Below are 19,683 nucleotides of genomic sequence, written 5' to 3'. Positions count from 1 at the left end.
AAAAGCAACCAGACTAATAGTTTCCTAAGCATTTCAATTTTTTAAAAATAACTCCAAATGAGTCAGATCTCTAGAGGAGCTGAATGGTAGTAAGAAACTCAATCTATGAGTAAGAAAAAAAAATGGTAATGGAAATTAGTACCTACTTGGAATTCTATTAAGTGTCACCCAGAAATGTTCATCAGGACTATAGGTATCTTTTGACCAGTGCAGTAGATCAATGGCCCTTTTGTCATGGAAGACAAAGTTGACGAAGTCTCTGGTAAGGGCCACGTAGGCAGTGCCAAAGTAGATGGTCAGCTGATGTGGAGGAGAGGTTTTCAAAATGTTAGTATTTTTCACAAAAGAGCCATCTTTGCCTATGTGCTCTCGGTGGACATATTTAGTCCGGCCAATTGCGTGAGCTGGAGGCAGCACCCCGGGGGTAATGTTTTTCCCTTTAAATCCTTTCAGATACTGAACTATTTCCTTGTTGGTTTTCAGGGGGAAATCTTGCCCGCAGGTGTTGATGGCATACTTCCATGGGATCTCCGAGGCTACCAGGTCTTTAAGGCAGTTCAGGTCAGCCTGGAGCCTGGAAATGCCAGCATAGACCACAGGCTCAATCTTCGAAGCAATAAAAGCATTTTGGAAGCAGCTCAGTAACTGCCACACAGTTTTCTTAAACTCTGCTGTGGCTTTCTCATCCACGTGAACACAGTAAACATTTTGGGGCATGTAGATAGCCCTGAAAAGCCTTTCAAAAGTATCAAAGTCTTTGTGGATGACCAGGACATATGCCAAGGGGAACTCCACTTCTTCTTCCGACAGGGGGCTAGTGATGTAGTGATTCTGGATCAGATAGTCCTTGCAAGGAACACTTCCCAAAGGTGATGTCAATGTCTTCTCCCAGAAAAAAGTTGACTTATCTTCTAAAGCGTCCTTACAGGCATTTATTACAGAATACCTTTCGCTGGAGCTATTCAGCCTCCTTTTTGGCAAGATTAATTGGCTATTGTAAAGTATCACAAAAATAACTACAGTGAGCACAGTGAAAGCAAAAAGGTAATACTTCCAAAAGTTCATTATTTTCGCTACTTTGAGGAAAGAATCTCTCTCCAGGGATTGGGAAATGATGAATCAGTCCCTGAAATCACAGGTGTGAAGACGCCGAATGGACTTCCTTTGCCAGTCTTGAATGTCGACAGCCTCTCAAACAGGCTTCCTTCCCGGAGTCCTTTAATCCTCATTTATTCTCTACATTAGTATCTCGTCCATCCTCTTGGGAAGTGGTGGGAGAGGACATGCTTCTCCAACGCTCACTGGTCTCAGGCCCCAGGCGCTGGGACGAGAGAGCGAGCAGACTGCAAACAGTGCGCAGACAACAGAGAGCAGGGTGGAGGCTCAGCCGCCGCAGCCTTCGGAAAGCCCTCCTCATTTGCATATGAAATGCAAGTGGTGGATCACAGCAAATTACGTTCTGGAAAGGAATGACCGGTCCTTTTCACTGGGGTTGAGCTTCTCTTGCTTCACCCCACCCCTTTCCATCCAATCTATTCCGATTTTATCTCCCTTCTCTTTTCACACTTTCCTCTGGCGTTTTAGAATAAGAGGTTCTTCTTTTTCGGGTCAGCCCTGTGGCCTGCTAGCACGCCTTGGAAACCACTGCATTTCAGACTAATGCTCCTCTGCTTTATATCTCTTTCTGCTAAGCTTTATCTCTTTCTGCCTGTCTTTTCATTTCAGTGTTATCTCTGCCTCTGAGCACATACCGACACAGATAAGGAAAAATGCGCTTGCAACAGCAAGTTATCAGCAGCTAAAAAGTCTCATGAGGAGGTAGGTGTTTGCTGGATTAAATGAGACAGTTTCTGATGGTGTTACATAATATATATATATATATATATATATATATATATATATATATATATATATGAAGAGGGAAATAAGGATTACACTGTTGTGGGCATAGGGTGAAGGGAGAAGGAACCTAGGAGTGACTTGAAACATTAAAGTGTTGCTGTGGATGACATGAATGAGATAAGCACACCTTAGTGCCTGCCAGAGAGAAAGGTGATCGTCATTGTTCCCAGAGAGCAAAAGCTGGTTTCCATTTCACAAAGAGCTTCAGATAACTCATGTTGTTGACAGGGTATTATCTACAATATGTAGAATAACTACCCACTGGGTCTCTTTATAAGCCCGACCTCTTGAGATTTGAGGGCATTTCAGAGAAATCCAAGTATTTTACCTCCCACCCAATGCCCTCTCCCACTTCCTTATTCTGAAGAAAGAACTCAGACTTCCCAGACTGCAACAAAATTCCCGAAAGTATCAGTTGGTGAGATTCAGAGAAGCCAGGAAGAGAAGTCCAGCAGGTCTAGTCACATTGCAGAGGGGTTCTCAAAACTCATGTGTGTGCCAGGTGCCTCCAGTGCTCAGCAAATATGGAGTGAGCAGCTGCAGACTGATGCAGGTTGTAAGGATGCTTCTGGGGAAAAGGAACGAGTCCTTCTAAAAGATTAGCGCAGCAATCACAGTGGGTGTGCTCAGATCTCACTCCCACAGTCCCCCAGCTATCCTACCTGTCTGGGCATGGTGTAACAATTGAAACAGCTGCCCTTGTTAAGAAAACAGCTAGTGTACAGTGCAACAATCTCTCTATCCTCTCCTATCTGACACCACCCCTCAACTTCCTGTAATACCCTACAAATGAATGGCCACAACAGCATGGATGTGACAGAATGATTTAGAGATAAACTCAAAGTGCTGGCAGGATCTTAAAAATCGCCTGACCCAAACTTTATTTTACAGATGAGGAAACTAAGGCCAATACAAGTGGCTTTTTTTTTTTTTTTTTTTTTTTTTTTTCAGTTATTCCCCTGGATAGAAGCCAGCACCTTAATGCTGCAGATCCAGGCCAGATGCTAGAGCCCGTCTAATTGGCTTCAGATCCCAGCTGGTCAGTGACCAGCTAGCTATGTGACCAGGGTCAAGTTACTTAGCCTCTCTAAGAACCATGTTCTTCATCTGTGAAATGGAAAATAACAGCAGTTGCTATTTCACATGGTTAGGACATGAAATGAGATAACTCTTGCTCAGGGTTTATGTATATATTCACATATGTTTAGTCAGCATTAGCAATTTTTGTTGTTGTCATTCTTATTTTGAAAAATATGTATCTCTGGCCCTGTTAATGAAAGAACTTTTTTTTCGCTGCAACTCAGTAATTTTTATTGCAGCTGGAAGACAATACAGCACAGAAGCTTTATAGTAAGTCTGGGGAAGAGTGTTATTTACGATAAATGACAAAAATTTATCTTTGGCAATCTGAGTACATATGAAGAATGCAAAATGCAAGTATGGATCTGCTATGAGCTTTGATGGCCTCAACGTACATATTAAGGAAAAGCTGGATGTTTAAGGACTGAAATGGTGCTAAATTTCATCTAAAAGGGTGTGTGGGGGGGAGGACTCAGGCCACAGTAATGAAAGGATGAAATACAATTTCTAGGCTTGACAGATTCAAGATATCGAAGTCTTCAAGATCCAATATGGAATATCAATTATTTGCAAAAGCAGGGAAGATTGTTCTCCACTTTTGCAAATGAAACACAGTGGAAATCACTATTGTATGTGTCCCAGATAAATAGTCTTGGTTTCAATACTAACAAAACAAACAGAAAGGGTACTTGTGAGCACATCACAGGTAAGCCAGAAGTGATCTTTCATCTGGGTAGATTTTGGAAGTACAATGGACAGCAGGCTACAGCACCTGTACAGACACATCGTTTTCCGCTGGTAAAAGATGGATTCTTTTTAAAAATCACATTTTCCTTCTTAATTTTTGGTCAGTGAAGCTTGCAGTTCTTTGTGGAACTGTAAAGAATGGCAAGGTCACACTCATTTTTCATGATAAAGCCACCCAGCTGATGAGTCTGTGCTTAACTCAAGAATGACCAGCGGGAGAGAGAAAACGGAGTTCCCTGCCCCCAGGAGTGCTCTCCCAGAAGAAGAGGACTTAGCAGGTGAATTCACACAGGTAGGCAAGTCTACGCAGAACCCCGAATGCCGTGCCTAAATCCTCCTGAAACTCCAGAGACAGGAACACCACGCTGTGCACATCCTTTGGTTTACACACTCCATGACAAAGGGAGAAAAGGACAGCAATACAACTTTGTAGCTGTGTTAGCTGCAGTATAAACTGAAGTCCTGAGTTTGGCAGATAACTAAGAGAGGGTTATCCACTTAGGTTACATAACAAAAGTGTTGGTATATATAGTAGTATAAATAATGAAAAGGTATTATTTAAATTATAGATCACAGTGCTGCATTATGTGCATAACAGTTTTTGAGATCGTACTGGAGGGCCAGTACCTGTGACACTAAGGATTTAACGGTCCGCACTGGTGAGTCACAATCAAGAGGGGACACAGAGTTTAAATGTGCTCTTCTTGTGCCAAAAATCCTAAAGATGAAAGAAAAATACTTCTCTACAGAAATATAAAAACAAATGGCCACATGTGGGCAGCTGGGATCAACCAGAAAGAAGACTCCCAACCGGAATCAAGTGAGTCAATTGCAAAATGAGCTTGTCTGTGTCCTCACCAAGCCAAGGGGCAGGAGGAGCCCTGTCTCACTCCCTACTCCAAGAGCAAGAGAGCAATTAAGCACAAGCCTATTTGTAAGGGAATATTTTGCTCAAGTGTAATTCACTTAGGCTGGGAATTCCTTCCCAGATGTCAGGTGTTCTTTCAGCTTCCAAAGTAGCAAATGTATTCATTGGTCTGACAGGTTGCTGAGCACCATTCGGGGGTGTTGGCAGTTTTGCTTTCATGTCTCTTGCAGAAGTGGAGTCTGGTGTGTCATTGCAGTACCTCATGTACTTACATAGGAAGTGGGTAGGGGGACCAGGGAACTATAGCAATATTTAAAGATGCTTTGGAAAACAGCTGTGAGCACCTCAGCACCATGACATCTACAGTTACTTGCTGTTGGCTCTTGGACACATTTAAGAGAAAGATACTGTAGCTCTTTAAATGTCATACACATAGACAATTATTTTTATACTACTACAATTGTCTTTAATCTTTATCTAGTGCTATGTGGAAAGGGTTTGTTGACATGATAGATTTTTCCCAGCCTTATAATATACCATAACTTCCTACTTTTCCTCTTCCTCTCTAATCGTCCTTTCAAGAAAAGGTTTTTTGGTGAAGCTATCTAGACCTAAAATGAACCAAACCCACATTTGCAGGGTGGTTGGAGACAGCTATGGCCAAGACAGTTGTGGCAGGTTTCAGTCTTGGGACGGCTGAGTTTTTAAGAAGGAATGTATTCGAGGCATTTTCCAGGAACTGATTTTTCTTGTAGTCACACTGACCATGGTCCAGCAGTCACCACCATGGGGCCATTTCCTTAAAAGGTGTTCCTGCCTAAGGGACAGCATCAGACTGTGGGCTGTGTAGAGTGAATACCACCCAGATGGCTTTCTTGCCCAGCTCCTTCCTGGGACACACCAGGACTGCTGGGTGCCAAGTGCTACATCACATACCGCAAGTGCGGGCCTTAGCCTCTCGTTGAAGGGCTCTCGGGGAAGGAATCAGTTATGTACAAATGACTTACATGGGAGGGTTTTCCATATGGGACTGGATTCAATTCAGTGTGACTTCTGAAACCTTTAAACTTGAAAGGATAGTTTGATTTCTGTTCTTACTAATGGAAAAAAAACACTTACTCTCTTAAGGCTCTTTCCCTTTAAGCTTGAAAGGATATTTTGATTTCTGTTCTTACTAATGGAAAAGAAAACACTTATTCTCTTAAGGCTCTTTCCCTTTAAGCTTGAAAGGATATTTTGATTTCTGTTCTTACTAATGGAAAAGAAAACACTTATTCTCTTAAGGCTTTCAAATGGGTTGAAATAGGTACACCCACTCAAAAATAATGAAGGTTAAATTTCATTCTTCCTCACCACTATCCCCCTTCACACCCCCACCCTTCCCACCCCAGGGAAGGGAGCAAGGGAGATAATAGGAATGTGGCTAGATAAAGGGAAAAACTGAAAAGTCCATTTTGATGTCTTCACTTTGCTTCATTCTTACTAGAGCCACGCACTTTACTGCAAAATACATCTGGACTTGTGGAGAGCCTGAGGTGGCAGGGAAAGGGAGTAATGCATGGGGGGAAGGGAGGCAAATGGCTTGCAATGCAAGCTAGCTGTTTTTCCCCCTCTTTGCCTTGAACCTTGATCCCGCAATAGGGAGCTCTGGTGAAATGCCAGTGCAAAGCAAACTCAACGGATCTTTAATCATGATTTAGTCAAAGCAGATTGCTAGTGGGAATGTAACACAACTTATAGTTCAAAACAGTGGTATCCAAAAAAAAAAGTATAGTTTGTCCTGCCTTATTTACAATGGTTTAGGTGAACAGCTTGAGGTTAGAATGTGATACTTTTCTAGCAGCTGGCCTGGCAGGAGATTTGTTTTGCCTGGTGTCTGTGGTGACTGAACAGGTATCGTCTCCCAGCAAATAATTGGGTGCGTTCAGCCATTAACTTCCAGCCAGGTCATTATTTCTGCCTCTTTCACTTTAGTTGCTTAACATATTAAAACTGTCATCAAGTGCACATTTTGTATTATTCTTCACCTCGCTCTGGCCCAGGATAACCTTATCGTCACCAAGGAGGACAAGGACAGCAATAACACATAGTCCCCTCAGCTCAACATTACAACAGAAGGCTAAGCTGTCCAGGTGTGTTCTGCGACACTGGTGGGATCTTTTTCCTTCTCACAGACAGTCACTTAGTTCTCATTAACCTTACCTGACCTGTGCATCTACCCTTGCTGGGCTATGCTAGGCAAATGCCAATGCTGGTATTGTGGGGGCAGGGTTGGTATTCAGGCTTGACTTCTTCCCAAGTCCTCATAGTTCTCTACCTCAGGTTGCTTCTCTCGGCATAATTATTGGCTACTGAATAAAGGCAATGCTTTTGATTAATCCACTCATTTCCATAGACTTGACACCACCATTCTACTCCCCATCTAAGGCTCTGGTCGCATCAGTCTGGCAATCTCATACATTTTGGCCAAAAGCGAGACACAAAAAGTAAATAAGAAAAGACCTCCCAGCAACCAAAACAATGATCACATATTGTAGGCTGGATTCACACATTCGAATCTGTACAGGCAGGTAATATTCTTTAAAAAGTGAAGCTAGTTGGAGGAAAAGAAAAAGAGCTAGTGAGTTCACAAGTGGCTGCTAACACTTGGCCCTAGTGTGATAGACATGAAGGGAAGGTGGGGATATTGGCGAAGAGATGTGCCCCACATGAAGCGAGCAGTTCCTCTCAATGCTAGCAATTAATTCAAGCTGGATCATGGGGCCAGGGCTGCCAGCTCTTTGGATATTTTAACTGAAGTGAAAAATCTGAATTTGATTTTTTTAAAAAATCAAAAATTCTTTAAATGTCATCAAGTAATTAATAAAATTTTAAAGCACAAGTGCATGCATACATATGTACCATTAATTCTCAGGATGCCAGTTTATCATCTTTGGTTTAAGCACCAAAGGCCTAAATCCTTTTTGAGATTTAGCCTATTAATTCTTAGTTTAGACACAACTTAAATTTTTTGCAGACCTAAGCAGGTAAGAAGTAACAGATTAGGAGAGGGATGTAGACCTGGCAAATTTGGGTACCCTAATGTCAACAATAGGTGATGAAGTAGGCTCAAGAAAAACTCCACAAGCAGATCAGTGCAAGATCATCCAAAGACAGGATGACTTGACATTATTTGTACAGCTAATTGACCATTTTATTATTGTTGATCAATACCTCTAGGATTTATAAGTATCAAATAAGTTAACACCTGGGAAAGGGCTTAAAGACTCTGACAATCAGTGCTAGCATTGGGCCATTCTTCTATAAAAAGAAACAGAGTCCTAACATTTACTGAAATAGAAATATAAATGTATTAATCAGTATCTTTTTCTTCTGGCCAAGATGGAAGCATAGGCAGATACACTTCGCTTTCTTGTGTAAAAAAAGTAAGATTACAACCAATTTTAAAACAAAAAGCTACCAGAACTGCCAGAAAATCAAACTGTATGAGTTAAAGAAGAAACATTCATCCAGACTGGTAGGAGAGGTGAAGATGGGCAGCCAGGGCAACGAGGATGTGTGGCAAGGTGGAAGCTGGCATACGGAGTGGTCCCACATTCACTAGCAGATAAACCAGGACGAACAACTGGGGAGCAAGATAAAATGTGCAACCTAGGCTTCCAGCTCCGGGAAAAGAAAGTCTCAAAACCTCAGGCTATAAAAATCTATGGGGTTGCAGCTGCAGGAGAAACTGCCAGTGTCACACAAGAGTCCATTTGAGGGGTTCACAGGGCTTAGAATGTATATGAGCCCACCCACCTGGGAATAAGCACCAAAAGGGCACAATTCACTCGTGGGTAGCAGGGGATGTGTCTGAAAAGTGGGGTGAGAGCTGAGAAAATGGTATTTTTTTCCCTCGCTGACTCCTCCCCCACATATGGCACCACAGCCCAGCCAAGTGGGTTGCCCCATCCTGGAGAATACTTGAGTGTCTACTCCTTACAACATAACAGGTGCCCCGAGACAAAGAAAAATGGCCCAAATGAAAGAACAGACTAAAACTCCAGAGAAAGACCTAAGTGAGGAGGAGATAGTTAACCTATCAGATGCAGGGTTCAAAACACTGGTAATCAGGATGCTCACAGAAATGACTGAGTATGGCTGAAAAATAAAAGAAGAAGTGAAAGCTATACAAAGAGAAATAAAGGAAAATGTACAGGAAACCAACAGTCAAGGGAAGGAAACCAGTACTCAAATCAATGATTTGGAACAAAAGGAAGAAATAAACATTCAACAGGAACAGAGTGAAGAAACAATTTTTAAAAAATGAGGAGAGGCTTAGAAACACCCAGGACCACTTTAAACATTCCAGCATCCGAATCATAGGGGTGCCAGCAGGAGAAAAGAAAAAGCAAGAAATTGTTTCACTTATTTGCAAAAAATAGTGAAATAAACTTTCCCAATCTGGTGAAGGAAATAGACATATAAGACCAGGAAGCTCAGAGAGTTCCAAACAAGTTGGATCCAAGGAGGAATACACCCAGACACATCATAATTCCATTATCCAAGATTAAAGATAAGGAGAGCATCTTAAAAGCAGCAAGAGAAAAGGAGGCAGTTACCTACAAAAGAGTTCCCATAAGACTCAGCTGATTTCTCAAAAAAAAAAAAAAAAAAACCTTGCAGGCAAGAAGGGGCTGGAAAGAAGTATTCAAAGTCATGAAAGGCAAAGACCTACATCCAAGATTGTTCTATCCAGTAAAGCTTTCATTTAGAACAGAAGGGCAGATAAAGTGCTTCTCAGATAAGGTCAAGTTAAAGGAGTTCATCATCACCCAGCCCTTGTTATATGAAATACTAAAGGGACTTATATAAGAAAAAGAAGGAGATGAAAACTATGAATAGTAAAATGACAGCAAACCCACAACTATGAACAACTGAACCTAAAACAAAAAAACCCCACAAACAAACAAACCAAACAACTAGAACAGGAACAGAATCACTGAAATGGAGACCACATGGAGGGTTAGCAGCAGGGAGGCAGTGTGGGAAGAACAGGGGAAAAGGGACAGGGAATAAGAAGCAGAATTTGTAGCCACAAAATAGACAGGAGAAAGTTAAGAATAATATGGGAAATGGAGAAGGCAAAGAACTTATATGTATGACCCATGGACATGAACTAAGGTGGTAGAATGCTGGTGGGAGGGGCAATGCAAGGCAGAGGGGAATAAAAAAAGGGACAACTGTAATAGCATAATCAATAAAATAAACTTAAAAATGTGAGTGCCAAGAAAATAAACAAAGTGGGGGTGTGAATTATGTTTATAATTAAATTATATATTCATATATAAATTTGAACATTACAATAAAAATTAAAATCTTGGAAGAATTTCTAAACAACAACAACAAAATAGATATTTTCTACATATATTGTGCATATTTTATTTTAAAAGGCATTTCTGAAATATTTATTCATAATAGTTTTTCTTTAATTAATCATTTTGCACACAAAATAGTGGGCTTTCATTTACATAGAAAATTCACAATTATGACAAAAATTTTTCCTAAAAAATGTTAGACAAATATGTGTGCCACATGATTTCCTTGGGCATCAGCACTTCTGCTGTAAAGGGCAGGTAGTGAAAGCGTTAGGCTGGTGGACCATTTGTTTTCTGAGGAAAGCACTCGTCTGCTCCCGTAGCATGAAAGGAGCCATGACAATATATGAAACTGTTTATGGACACTAGTGTCTCAACGTCTTCTCATTTTCATGCCATGAAATCGTCTTCTTTTTATTTTTCCCAACCATTTAAAAGTGTAAAATTATTCTTAGCTATGGGCAGTATAAAAACAGGCCAGACTGAGCCCATGAGCTATATGGTTTTTGCTAACCTCTGTTCTAAATTATAAATCAGGTTCTTCCAGGCCTAAATTTTGCAGTACTGAAGACTTTGCAATCACCTATCATTTCCGTATCTTTTCTGATGAAGAAATGAGAGGGAGTAATAAACATCTCTATATAACTGCCCGTTTTGTAGTGCAGAGCACTGGACTGTAAGCGTGGGTTTCTTTTTCTTTTATTTCTTTAAAGATTTTATTTATTTATTTTTAGGAAGAGGGGAAGGGAGAGAGAAAGAGAAGGAGAGAAATCAATGTGCAAGACATATATCAATTTGTTGCCTCTCACACACCCCCAGTTGGGGACCTGACCTACAACCCAGGCATGTGCCCTTACTGAGAATTGGACCAGAGATCCTTTTGGTTTGCAAACCAGTGCTCAAACCACTGAGCCACACCAGCCAGGGCTGTGTTTCTTTTCTTCTGTAAAATGCAGATACTCAGAACAGTGACCTCACAGTTTTCCTATAGTTTAGTACACAAAAAGAGCTTAGAACAATATCTTGCACATAAAAACATACTCAACAAATCTTCACTCATCTCTCTCTGTTACCCAACTCAGCTTATTCTGTAACACCTGGTCCCCACTCCTCAGTACATTTAGTGAAGAAAAGCTGTGCTTGAGGCCTACTTCTGCCGCCAGTGCACCCTGACCCCCACCCCCAGCCAGAAGGGAATGGCCCTTCATTCCCATCTGCAGACTCTGGAGCCTATTCAAACTTCGTGGTTTGGTTCCCTGTTCAGAAAACCAGCCTGCCAGTGCACCCTGCAGAGAGCTGACAGTGCACACAAATTTGTAACATGGCGGTGAACCAAGGCTTTGGTGCAAGTTATAAAATCTGGCTCTGCTGTTCACTATCTGACCCTGAGAACATTTCTTGGGATCACTGCCTTAATTCCCCACTTTTAAAAAGGAGTAGTTTCATCAATGTGATTTATAAATTTAAAAATACACACACACACACACACACACACACACACACACACACACACAAGCATTTGCTTCTAGTCTACCCAAGTGGAGGAAAGTAAATCCAGCAAAGAAGCCTTCTGAGTCTTCTCCCCCTCCTATTCCACATGCTGCCAGTTTACCTTATTCTTCCAGGGCCACACTGCTTTTTCTACTTCCCTGGCAGCCTCCTTGGGGTAGCACATTTCTTTCCCTCCTGGGATTCATCACCCAGATTTAACTCTAATTATCCAATATAATACAAGAAAACCCCACAAACAAAAACTGTACTTTTGCCCATACCTTGCTAAATTTCCAGGAAAAGAACAGGTGACTCTGTCTTTCTGTGCAACTTTCTGTTTCCAAATGTCTCCATTGAGAAAAAAAAAGACCACAAAGCTTGAGAACACCTCGTATGCCCAAGGTCTCGCCATGTCCTTCTGGTATACTTCTCATACCAAATACCTCCAAACTCCTCCACGTCCATATCTTTGAATGTTGAATTAAAGTTGCAAGGGGGTACTATAGTATTTCTACTAGGAGATAGTATTTTATAATTCAACTGCTGCCAGAGATGTACATCTTGAAGATACTTTTTATATTCTGAACATTTTCAAATAAATGAAAACAAAATCATCTTAAAATAGAGACAGGCAATGGTTTCTTCAAACTTTTAATTTTAATAGCTCTATTTCATTCTTGATTCATTTTCAGTTTATTCAATCCACTGTCTTACTAGCTGCTTTCCTGTAGAACTGGTCATTTACTTGAGTTCACACAGTTTGTTAGGCAGAATGCCTGGGTAAATCTCCCAGAATAAATGTTTCTTCTGCTCTCCTAGAAATTAAATCTAGAACAAGCTTTACTTACCCTATGTTTATACTTAGTTGAAGAAAGTCTTTACATTTGATTTTCCCAGTGCTTAGAGTGGCTTTAAACTCAAATTTAATGTTTACCAATCCTCCTTTTAGATGACATCCTTAAACTCTTTCCTTTCTCTGCAAAAATAATGGAAACATTGTTATAAAGAGAGTAGGCTCAGCTTTGAGCTTTGGTTAGGGCCCTCATGGCTGATTGTGTAATTTGGTTCACTGCCCTTTTATGTGTCCTCAATGTGTTTTGACCTACGTAGCTGAGTGGCTTTGATTATAATTATTCCAGGTTATTGATTGGTGCTATTCTGTGGAACATAAATATCTAGGGCACTAATTCTCAATCCTGAGGTGCCCAGGGCATTGGAAAGGTGAGCAGCAACGGTGGCAGGAGGACACAGGGTGACCAACTGTTCCAGCTTACCTAGGACTGAGGGATTTCCCCAGGCCGTGGGATTTTCAGTGCTAAGCCTGGGAAAGTCCTGGGCAAACCAGGGTGAATTGGCACCCTAGATACCATCAGTCCTACTGAAAGATGTACCCACTAGAGGGGATTCAGTAACTGGTCAGTGTGGAAGGAGAAGAAATGTTTAAATTGTTCATCTGTGTGGGAAGAGCATACAGATCATCAAAAGTCTGCAAATTGTAGTGCGTGGAAACTCTGCACGATGCTTTCCCTGAGCAAACCACTGAGGCACGGGGACAAAATGGTTAACACTGTGGGGTAGCTCTATAGTAAATGAACATAAACCATTTTCACTACACAGAAGTTCTGCAGTGGATACGAGAATGCCTTAGTAGCAATCTATCTAATGATGAGAAACCTAAAAGAAAAATATTGTTTTTACAATGTTAACTGTATCTGAAATCCACTCCCTTCACACTGCATGTGACCTGAGAGATCTTCTTTCTGTAAACTGGAGGCTAATTGAAAAATACGGGGTCCTGTGAATGGAAGTGCTTGCTTTAACATTCATAATAAATGGGCAATGAAGCCAGAAAATTTTTAACTTATTTTACTGAACAGCACAATCAATGAGCTGTTTGACCTTTTTGACTCTCCATTTCCCAAATTTATAAAACTTTAGGAGTGGAACTAGCTGTTCCCCAGGGCTCCTTTCAGCCCTAAATACTATGATCACTATAGCATCTGCACAGAATAAAGAAGAGGCTGATTTTTACAGGAAAACCATCCTGGGGAGTTATGTTTAGAGGAGGAAGTGCAGGGGAAAGTCCAAAATGAGGCGGGATAATTGACCCAGAGATCAATCAAGAAGGCTTGGGGGTGAAGTGGAGGGCACTTAGCTCCTCAGAAGCCCAAGGAGAGCAAAAGCCAGACAGAAGGTGTTCTACCTCTTCAGCAGCCACCCAGCCCCCAGCCAGGACTTCAGGGGCCGGGGCGGGCAGTTTTCCCATGGGACGTGGGAGGGCGTTTGGTGCCCTAGGGAGGACGGGCTTCATTCTGTGGAACCATAAGAAGCTCAAAGAAGGAGCTCTAACTGAGGAAAAAGTTATGGAATTTCAATAAACAAGAAATTATTTGAGGATTGGGGCTAAGGAAGGGATGGCTGAAGAAGAAATAGCTAGAAGAGGGTCTGATTGTGGCAGGAAGCTGGCGGCATTAGGATGATCTCAGTATCTTCAGCTTGCTGTAAAGCTGACAGATTTATCTTTCGATGTGTCCACAGTTAAGTTTTGATGTTTTAAGTTTGGCTGAAGAGAAAGATTATGGGGAATGGCTATCATCCATTTTCTGAAAATGTGGCCCTAAAATGGATACGAAGTAAATATATTTGGGGAAAACCGTCTGCCACTCATGGTTTTGTTCAAAAGCATCTCCGAAAAGAATACCACATACTGTGTAGGTCAGAAGATGAGAAAAAGATTGGCTTGTAAGTGTCTCTAGCACTGAGAAACCATATTAAGAAATGGTTAGTGAGGAGAGTAATTAATATTACTTGCTTCTTTAGATTTAGCTTTCGAAGATTGCAAATGGCCAACTCTGAAACTCAAAAAAAAATATCACCAAAAATCATGAAACAGGGTCATTTGCTTCACCAAATGATAGGTTAATTCCATCAAAGAAGCAGCCTTTAAAAAGCCCAGATTGGCCTTAAAAACAAGGGCCTATGCTGTTACACTGTTATTTTTAGTCTTTGGTGCAGAGTAAAACACCAATTTGAGAAATGCACAGAGGGTGGGCCTCAAAATGAAGCACAGTCCAGCTTGAGCCCGTGCTGCCCCCAAAATAAACTTGGCTTTGAGCCGTATTCCCAAGATGAGCCAGATGCTCTGGAAAAATAGAGGGAGAGAGAACAGAAGCAGAAAGGACTTCAGGAAATGTCCCAGAAAAATTGGACATGACTAGCAGATCCTATCTGATGCTGACGCCTCAGGATTTGACAGGGTAATCTAGTCTCTCTCTCTCTCTCTCTCTCTCTCTCTCTCTCTCTCTGGTGATGGGGGTGGTATGGAGTGGATGGTGATTTGCAGCCAACTGGGCAGCAGTGCTGAAGGACATATTAAAAATTATTTTGCCCTGGGTGTATGAGAAGTTCTCAGGAATAGAGGGAACATGGAACTACATTGATGTTCTCTCCTCTTTCCTTTTTTATTCACTTCTGGTCAAGATGGAGGCATAAGTAAACATGGCTCATCTCCTCACACAACTACATCAAACTTACAACTAAATTATAGAATAGCCATCACTCAGAACCATCAGAAATCAAGTTGAATGGAAGTCTGACAACTATGGAATTGAAGAAACCACAACCATCCAGACTGGTAGAAGGGGTAGAAACATGGAACAGGCTGGTTCTACATTCACATGTGGTGGATAGGAAATTGGGAAGGATATCTTGGGAGTGAGGAGTCCCAGCTCCATACCAGGCTCCTCAGTCCAGGGTTCCAATGCCAGGAAGGTAATTCCTCACAACTTCTGGCTACAGAAACCTGTGGTGATTTAGTGGGTGGAAGAAAATTCTATAGTCCCAAGCAGTTCTTCTTAAAGAACCCACACACAGACTTAATCAGATTCACTCTCTCTGATCTCCAGTAATGGAGAGCAGCTTGAAAGGCACCAGTGGCATACAAGGAGGAACTGAAGTGTCTGGCATCAAGGTGAGAGCCAGGGGACAGCTTTCTCCTAGACAGAAAGGCAGGCAGAGGCCATTGTTTTTTTTTTTCTGAACCCTCCCCCAAAAGAGCCATAGAACTAGTCGGTGGATTCCATACCTGAGAATCAATCAACCTGGCTAACACTGTTTACCCTGCCCTGTAGATACCTTGAACTCTGTTCCACCCAGCTTATGGACTCACCCAAACTGTTAATCATGACTTTTCTATGTGAATGGCTTGTCTTGGATCATGCTTTACAGCATCCTAAATCGTATCAAACAAGCAACAGCCAGCTTCAGTGACTCCCCAGACCCTGTTATCTGTGGCTAAGTGGTCCTAAGCCTGGCACTAGCAGCAGCCAGCCCAGATCCACAGCTTGGGTTTACCTGAGAATCTTCAAGCCTAGCACAAGTAGCGGCCATCTCAGACTGCTTTATACTCCAGGCAGGGTGGCCCTGGGCAAAACATAGATGGGGGCTGACCTTGGTCTGCATCACACAGGAAACCCCTGGGCCTGCATACTCAGTAGACAGATACAGACCACACTGGTGCACCACAACCCTGCCCTTGCACAGCTGGTCCTCCATGGAGAGCAGATAATGATGGTCAGTGGTCACAGCAAATCCTTGCAGTTGACTGGCCTGGGTAAATCCCTCCCAACAGCAACCAAGGCTCAACTACAAGAGGAGGGTGTATTCAGCCCACACAAAGGGCGCACCTTGAGTACTCCAGCTTGGGTGATAGGGGAGCCTGTGCCACGGTATCCTACAGGACACCTATTATATTAGGCCATGCTACCAAGAAGGGGAGTTACAGCAGCTCTACCTAATACATAGAAACCAACACAAGGAGCCTGCCAAAATGAGGAGATAAAGAAACCTGGCCTAAATGAAGGAACACAAACTCCAGAAAAAGAACTACACAAAAGGGAGATAAACAATCTATCCAATGCAGAGTTCAAAACACTGTTTATAAGGATGCCCAAGGAACTCAGTAAGGACCTCAACAGCATAAAAAAAGATACAGGCAGAAGGATACACTAGCTGAAATAAAGAACCGTTTACAGGGGAACAACAGTAGAGTGAATGAAGCTAAGAATCAAATCAATGATATGGTATGTGAGGAAGTGAAAAACAAGCAATCAGAAGAACAACAAGAAGAAGAAAGAATCCAAAAAGATGAGGACAGTGTAAGCAGCCTCTGGGACAACTTTGAGCATCACATGGGTTCCAGAAGAAGAGAAAAAGCAAGGAATTGCAAATCTATTTTCAAAAAAATAGTGAAAAAACTTCCCTAATTTGGTGAAGGAAATAGACATGTAAGTTCAGGAAGCACAGAGTCCCAAACAAGATGGATGCAAAGAGGCCCACTCCAAGACAAATTATAATTAAAAAGTCAAAGGTTAGCCCTGGCTGGTGTGACTTAGTGGATTGAGTGCCAGCCTGCAAACCAAAGGGTCACCAGTTTGATTCCCAGTCAAGGCACATGCCTTGGTTGCAGATCAGGTCCCAGTAGGGAGCAGGTGAGAGGCAATTACACATTGATATTTCTCTCCTTCTCTTTCTCCTTCCCTTTCCCTCTCTCTAAAAACAAATAAATAAAATTGTTAAAAAAAATGCCAAAGGATAAAGATAAAGAGAGAATCTTAAAAGCATCAAGATAAAAGTAGATAATTACCTACAAAGGAGTTCCTCTAAGACTGTTAACGGACTTCTCAAAAGAAACCTTGCAGGCAAGAAAGGGCTGGAAAGAAGTATTCAAAATCATGAACAGCAAGGGCCTACATCCAAGATTGCTCTATCCAGCAAGCTATCATTTAGAATGGAAGGGCAGATAAATTGCTTCCCAGACAAGGTAAAACTAACGGGGTTCATTACCACCAAGCTATTATCATATGAAGTGTTAAAGGGACTTATCTAAGAAAAAGAAGATAAAAACTATGAACATTAAAAGGGCAACAAATGCACAACTGCCAACAACTGAATCTAAAAAACAAACTAAGCAAACAGGCAGAGCAGCAACAGGATCATAGACATGGAGAACATTGGAAGTGCGGCCAGTGGGAGGGGGTAGCGAAATCGGGGGAAAGGTGAAGGGATTAAGAAGCAGAATAGGCAGGTGGATAGGCTGGTTAAGAGCAAGTATAGGAAGTGGAGTAGCCAAAGAACTTATATGCATGACCCACGGGAATGAACTAAGGTGGAGGGCGGGGGGGGGGGGGTCAGCCTGAGGGAGTGGGTGGTGTCGCATAAAGGGAGGAAAGGGGGAAATACTGGGACAGCTGTGATAGCATAATCAATAAAAAAGTTTTAAAATTATTTCCATGTGACTTAATTCAATATTCAGTAAATATTCATTTTTTGCCTCACTGGCTGCTTGCTAGTTGGACTGCTAAAAATAAAAGACTCCAAAGAGATTATAGCCCAGTCAAGGATATATATTTACATTTGTAATTATAATACGAAGATTATAAAATGACATAAAAGAGTTACTACAAAGGTTTATAAGGGTGTACAACTAAGAAGAAAAAAATCAGGGATAGCTTCCTAAATGACAAGCCACTGATTGCAGGCCTATTAAGGTCACTATTTAAGTGGGAGGGTAGTCGAGATTGGCCCCAGTAAAAGAATAACTTGCAGAAAAGCACCAAAGGCATGGTGGTTTTTCTGGAGTGTCCCTGTTGGGGAAAACAGCGGTAGGAATTGATGGTGGAGTGATATTGAGGTGAAATTCAATACAGATATACTGATACTCAACATGCCATGCTGAGATGTTTATACTGAATAATTCAAGAAGCTGTTGAAACTCACTGAAGCTTTTGGGATTGAGAACTTATTCTTAGAGCTATGCCTTAAGAAGGAAAATATGTCAAGAGTGTTAGAATGGTCTGAAAAGGGGGAGACCTGGGCCAGAGAGAACACTTGGAAGGGTCGAACAACCTACTTGAGAAGCACTATGGGCCGGGGTTAGAGTGGTAGTGATGGGAATAGGGAGGGTGATACTAGAAACCTATCACACACAGAATGTGCAGAATGTGCTGATTAGATATGGGAGCCTGCAAGAGGAGGGCTGGCTGACTTGGAGAATGCTGGTGCCAGTCACGGGCATTCTGGAGAAGAGTGTTAGCGGGCAGTAGGGAGGAGGAGCCAAGGACCCATTGGCAGGTTCCAAAGGGAGCCGCAGGGGGAGAGATCCAAATACAGGGAGAAATGGGGGTGGGGGGGGCCTGGGAGCATAACAAAATTATCCACTTAAATACAAGTTTCTCAAAGAGGGATTATAAAAGCTATGCCCTTTAGCACATTTGGCAACATACTAACCTTCTAAAAATGCTGTAAGTCTAGCCAGAGTTTCCATGAGAAAATCAAAATTCTGACAAATTGTTCAAAGGCTTCAGTCTTCTAGAATTGTGTCTTCAGAGCACTTGGGCCCCATCTGCCTGGCTAGTGAAAATGACTTTTAGAAAACAGCAATTCTATATATCGCCTTGTGGATCGGGGACAGAATACAGGAATAGAATTAAAACTATCTGAACTTGTGCACTGACTTTGCTAATTACTAAGTGCTCTAGAAATTCAACACATATTTAGAGATTAGGTTGCAAAGTCAATGTATAAAGGAAAACAGCATACAGTCAAAATTCCTCTGGGGGAAACCCTTGGGAATGTGTCACATTAAAATGACACAGAGTCCCCAATTTCTAACACAGCCAGTTTCCTCTTTAATCTTGGTCCAGAGTGGTTTCTCACAATGAGCACCAGATGAAGCAGTTGGCTCAAGCTGAGAAGCTATGAGATGTATACAAATCTTCACATTAATCAGCATGGGAGCCAAGACTCAGCATGCAAATGAGCAGAAACCGCTTCACACTCACTCTGGACCCCGGACTCATTGGATGGAATGGAGGGCAAGGTGGGATGGTTGAAACCATTTAAACTTACATACAGTGTGTGCACATATGCACACATCCATGTGTGTGTGAGAATATGGTTGAATTGGATCAAGGTAAATAAATACAAGCTGAGATTCCATTGTACTGAGCATTGCTCATGTGTCAGGAACTGTACAGATGCCGCCCTTGAAGCCCAGTCTGGAAGGCCACAGAAATACAAACAGCATTGTGAGACTAAGAATAGTAGTATAGTGTGATACAGGAGAAGCAAGTCCACAGAAGCAAGAATTAGGAAAGGCTTTTTAGAGAATGTGAGTCTAAGCTGAACTGCAAAAGAAAAGCACGTCAGTCAGATGAGGGAGGAGGGTGGCAGAGCATC

General features: G+C 41.9%; 1 protein-coding gene across 3 annotated transcripts in view; it reads right to left on the bottom strand.

Moving 5' to 3' along the window:
* Positions 1 to 19,683, bottom strand: part of GCNT2 (glucosaminyl (N-acetyl) transferase 2 (I blood group)) — a 114,374-nt gene that overhangs the window by 45,141 nt on the left and 49,550 nt on the right. Inside the window, exon 1 of one of the 3 annotated variants that reach the window (XM_053664077.1) lies at positions 147 to 1,657. The exons of the other annotated variants lie outside the window; for them this stretch is intronic. Within the exon in view, the coding sequence (XP_053520052.1) occupies positions 147 to 1,065 (919 nt within the window). The 5' untranslated portion in view covers positions 1,066 to 1,657. Of the gene's footprint in view, positions 1 to 146; positions 1,658 to 19,683 lie in introns of those variants that run through there. 3 annotated transcript variants of the gene reach the window in all.

The sequence above is a fragment of the Artibeus jamaicensis genome, unplaced genomic scaffold (assembly GCF_021234435.1).
Source record: "Artibeus jamaicensis isolate MK-2021 breed Jamaican fruit bat unplaced genomic scaffold, CSHL_Jam_final contig_335, whole genome shotgun sequence".
In the NCBI taxonomy this organism is placed as follows: Eukaryota; Metazoa; Chordata; class Mammalia; order Chiroptera; family Phyllostomidae; genus Artibeus; species Artibeus jamaicensis.
The sequence above is the reverse complement of the archived record's forward strand: the minus strand, read 5'-3'. Positions and strand labels throughout refer to the sequence as shown.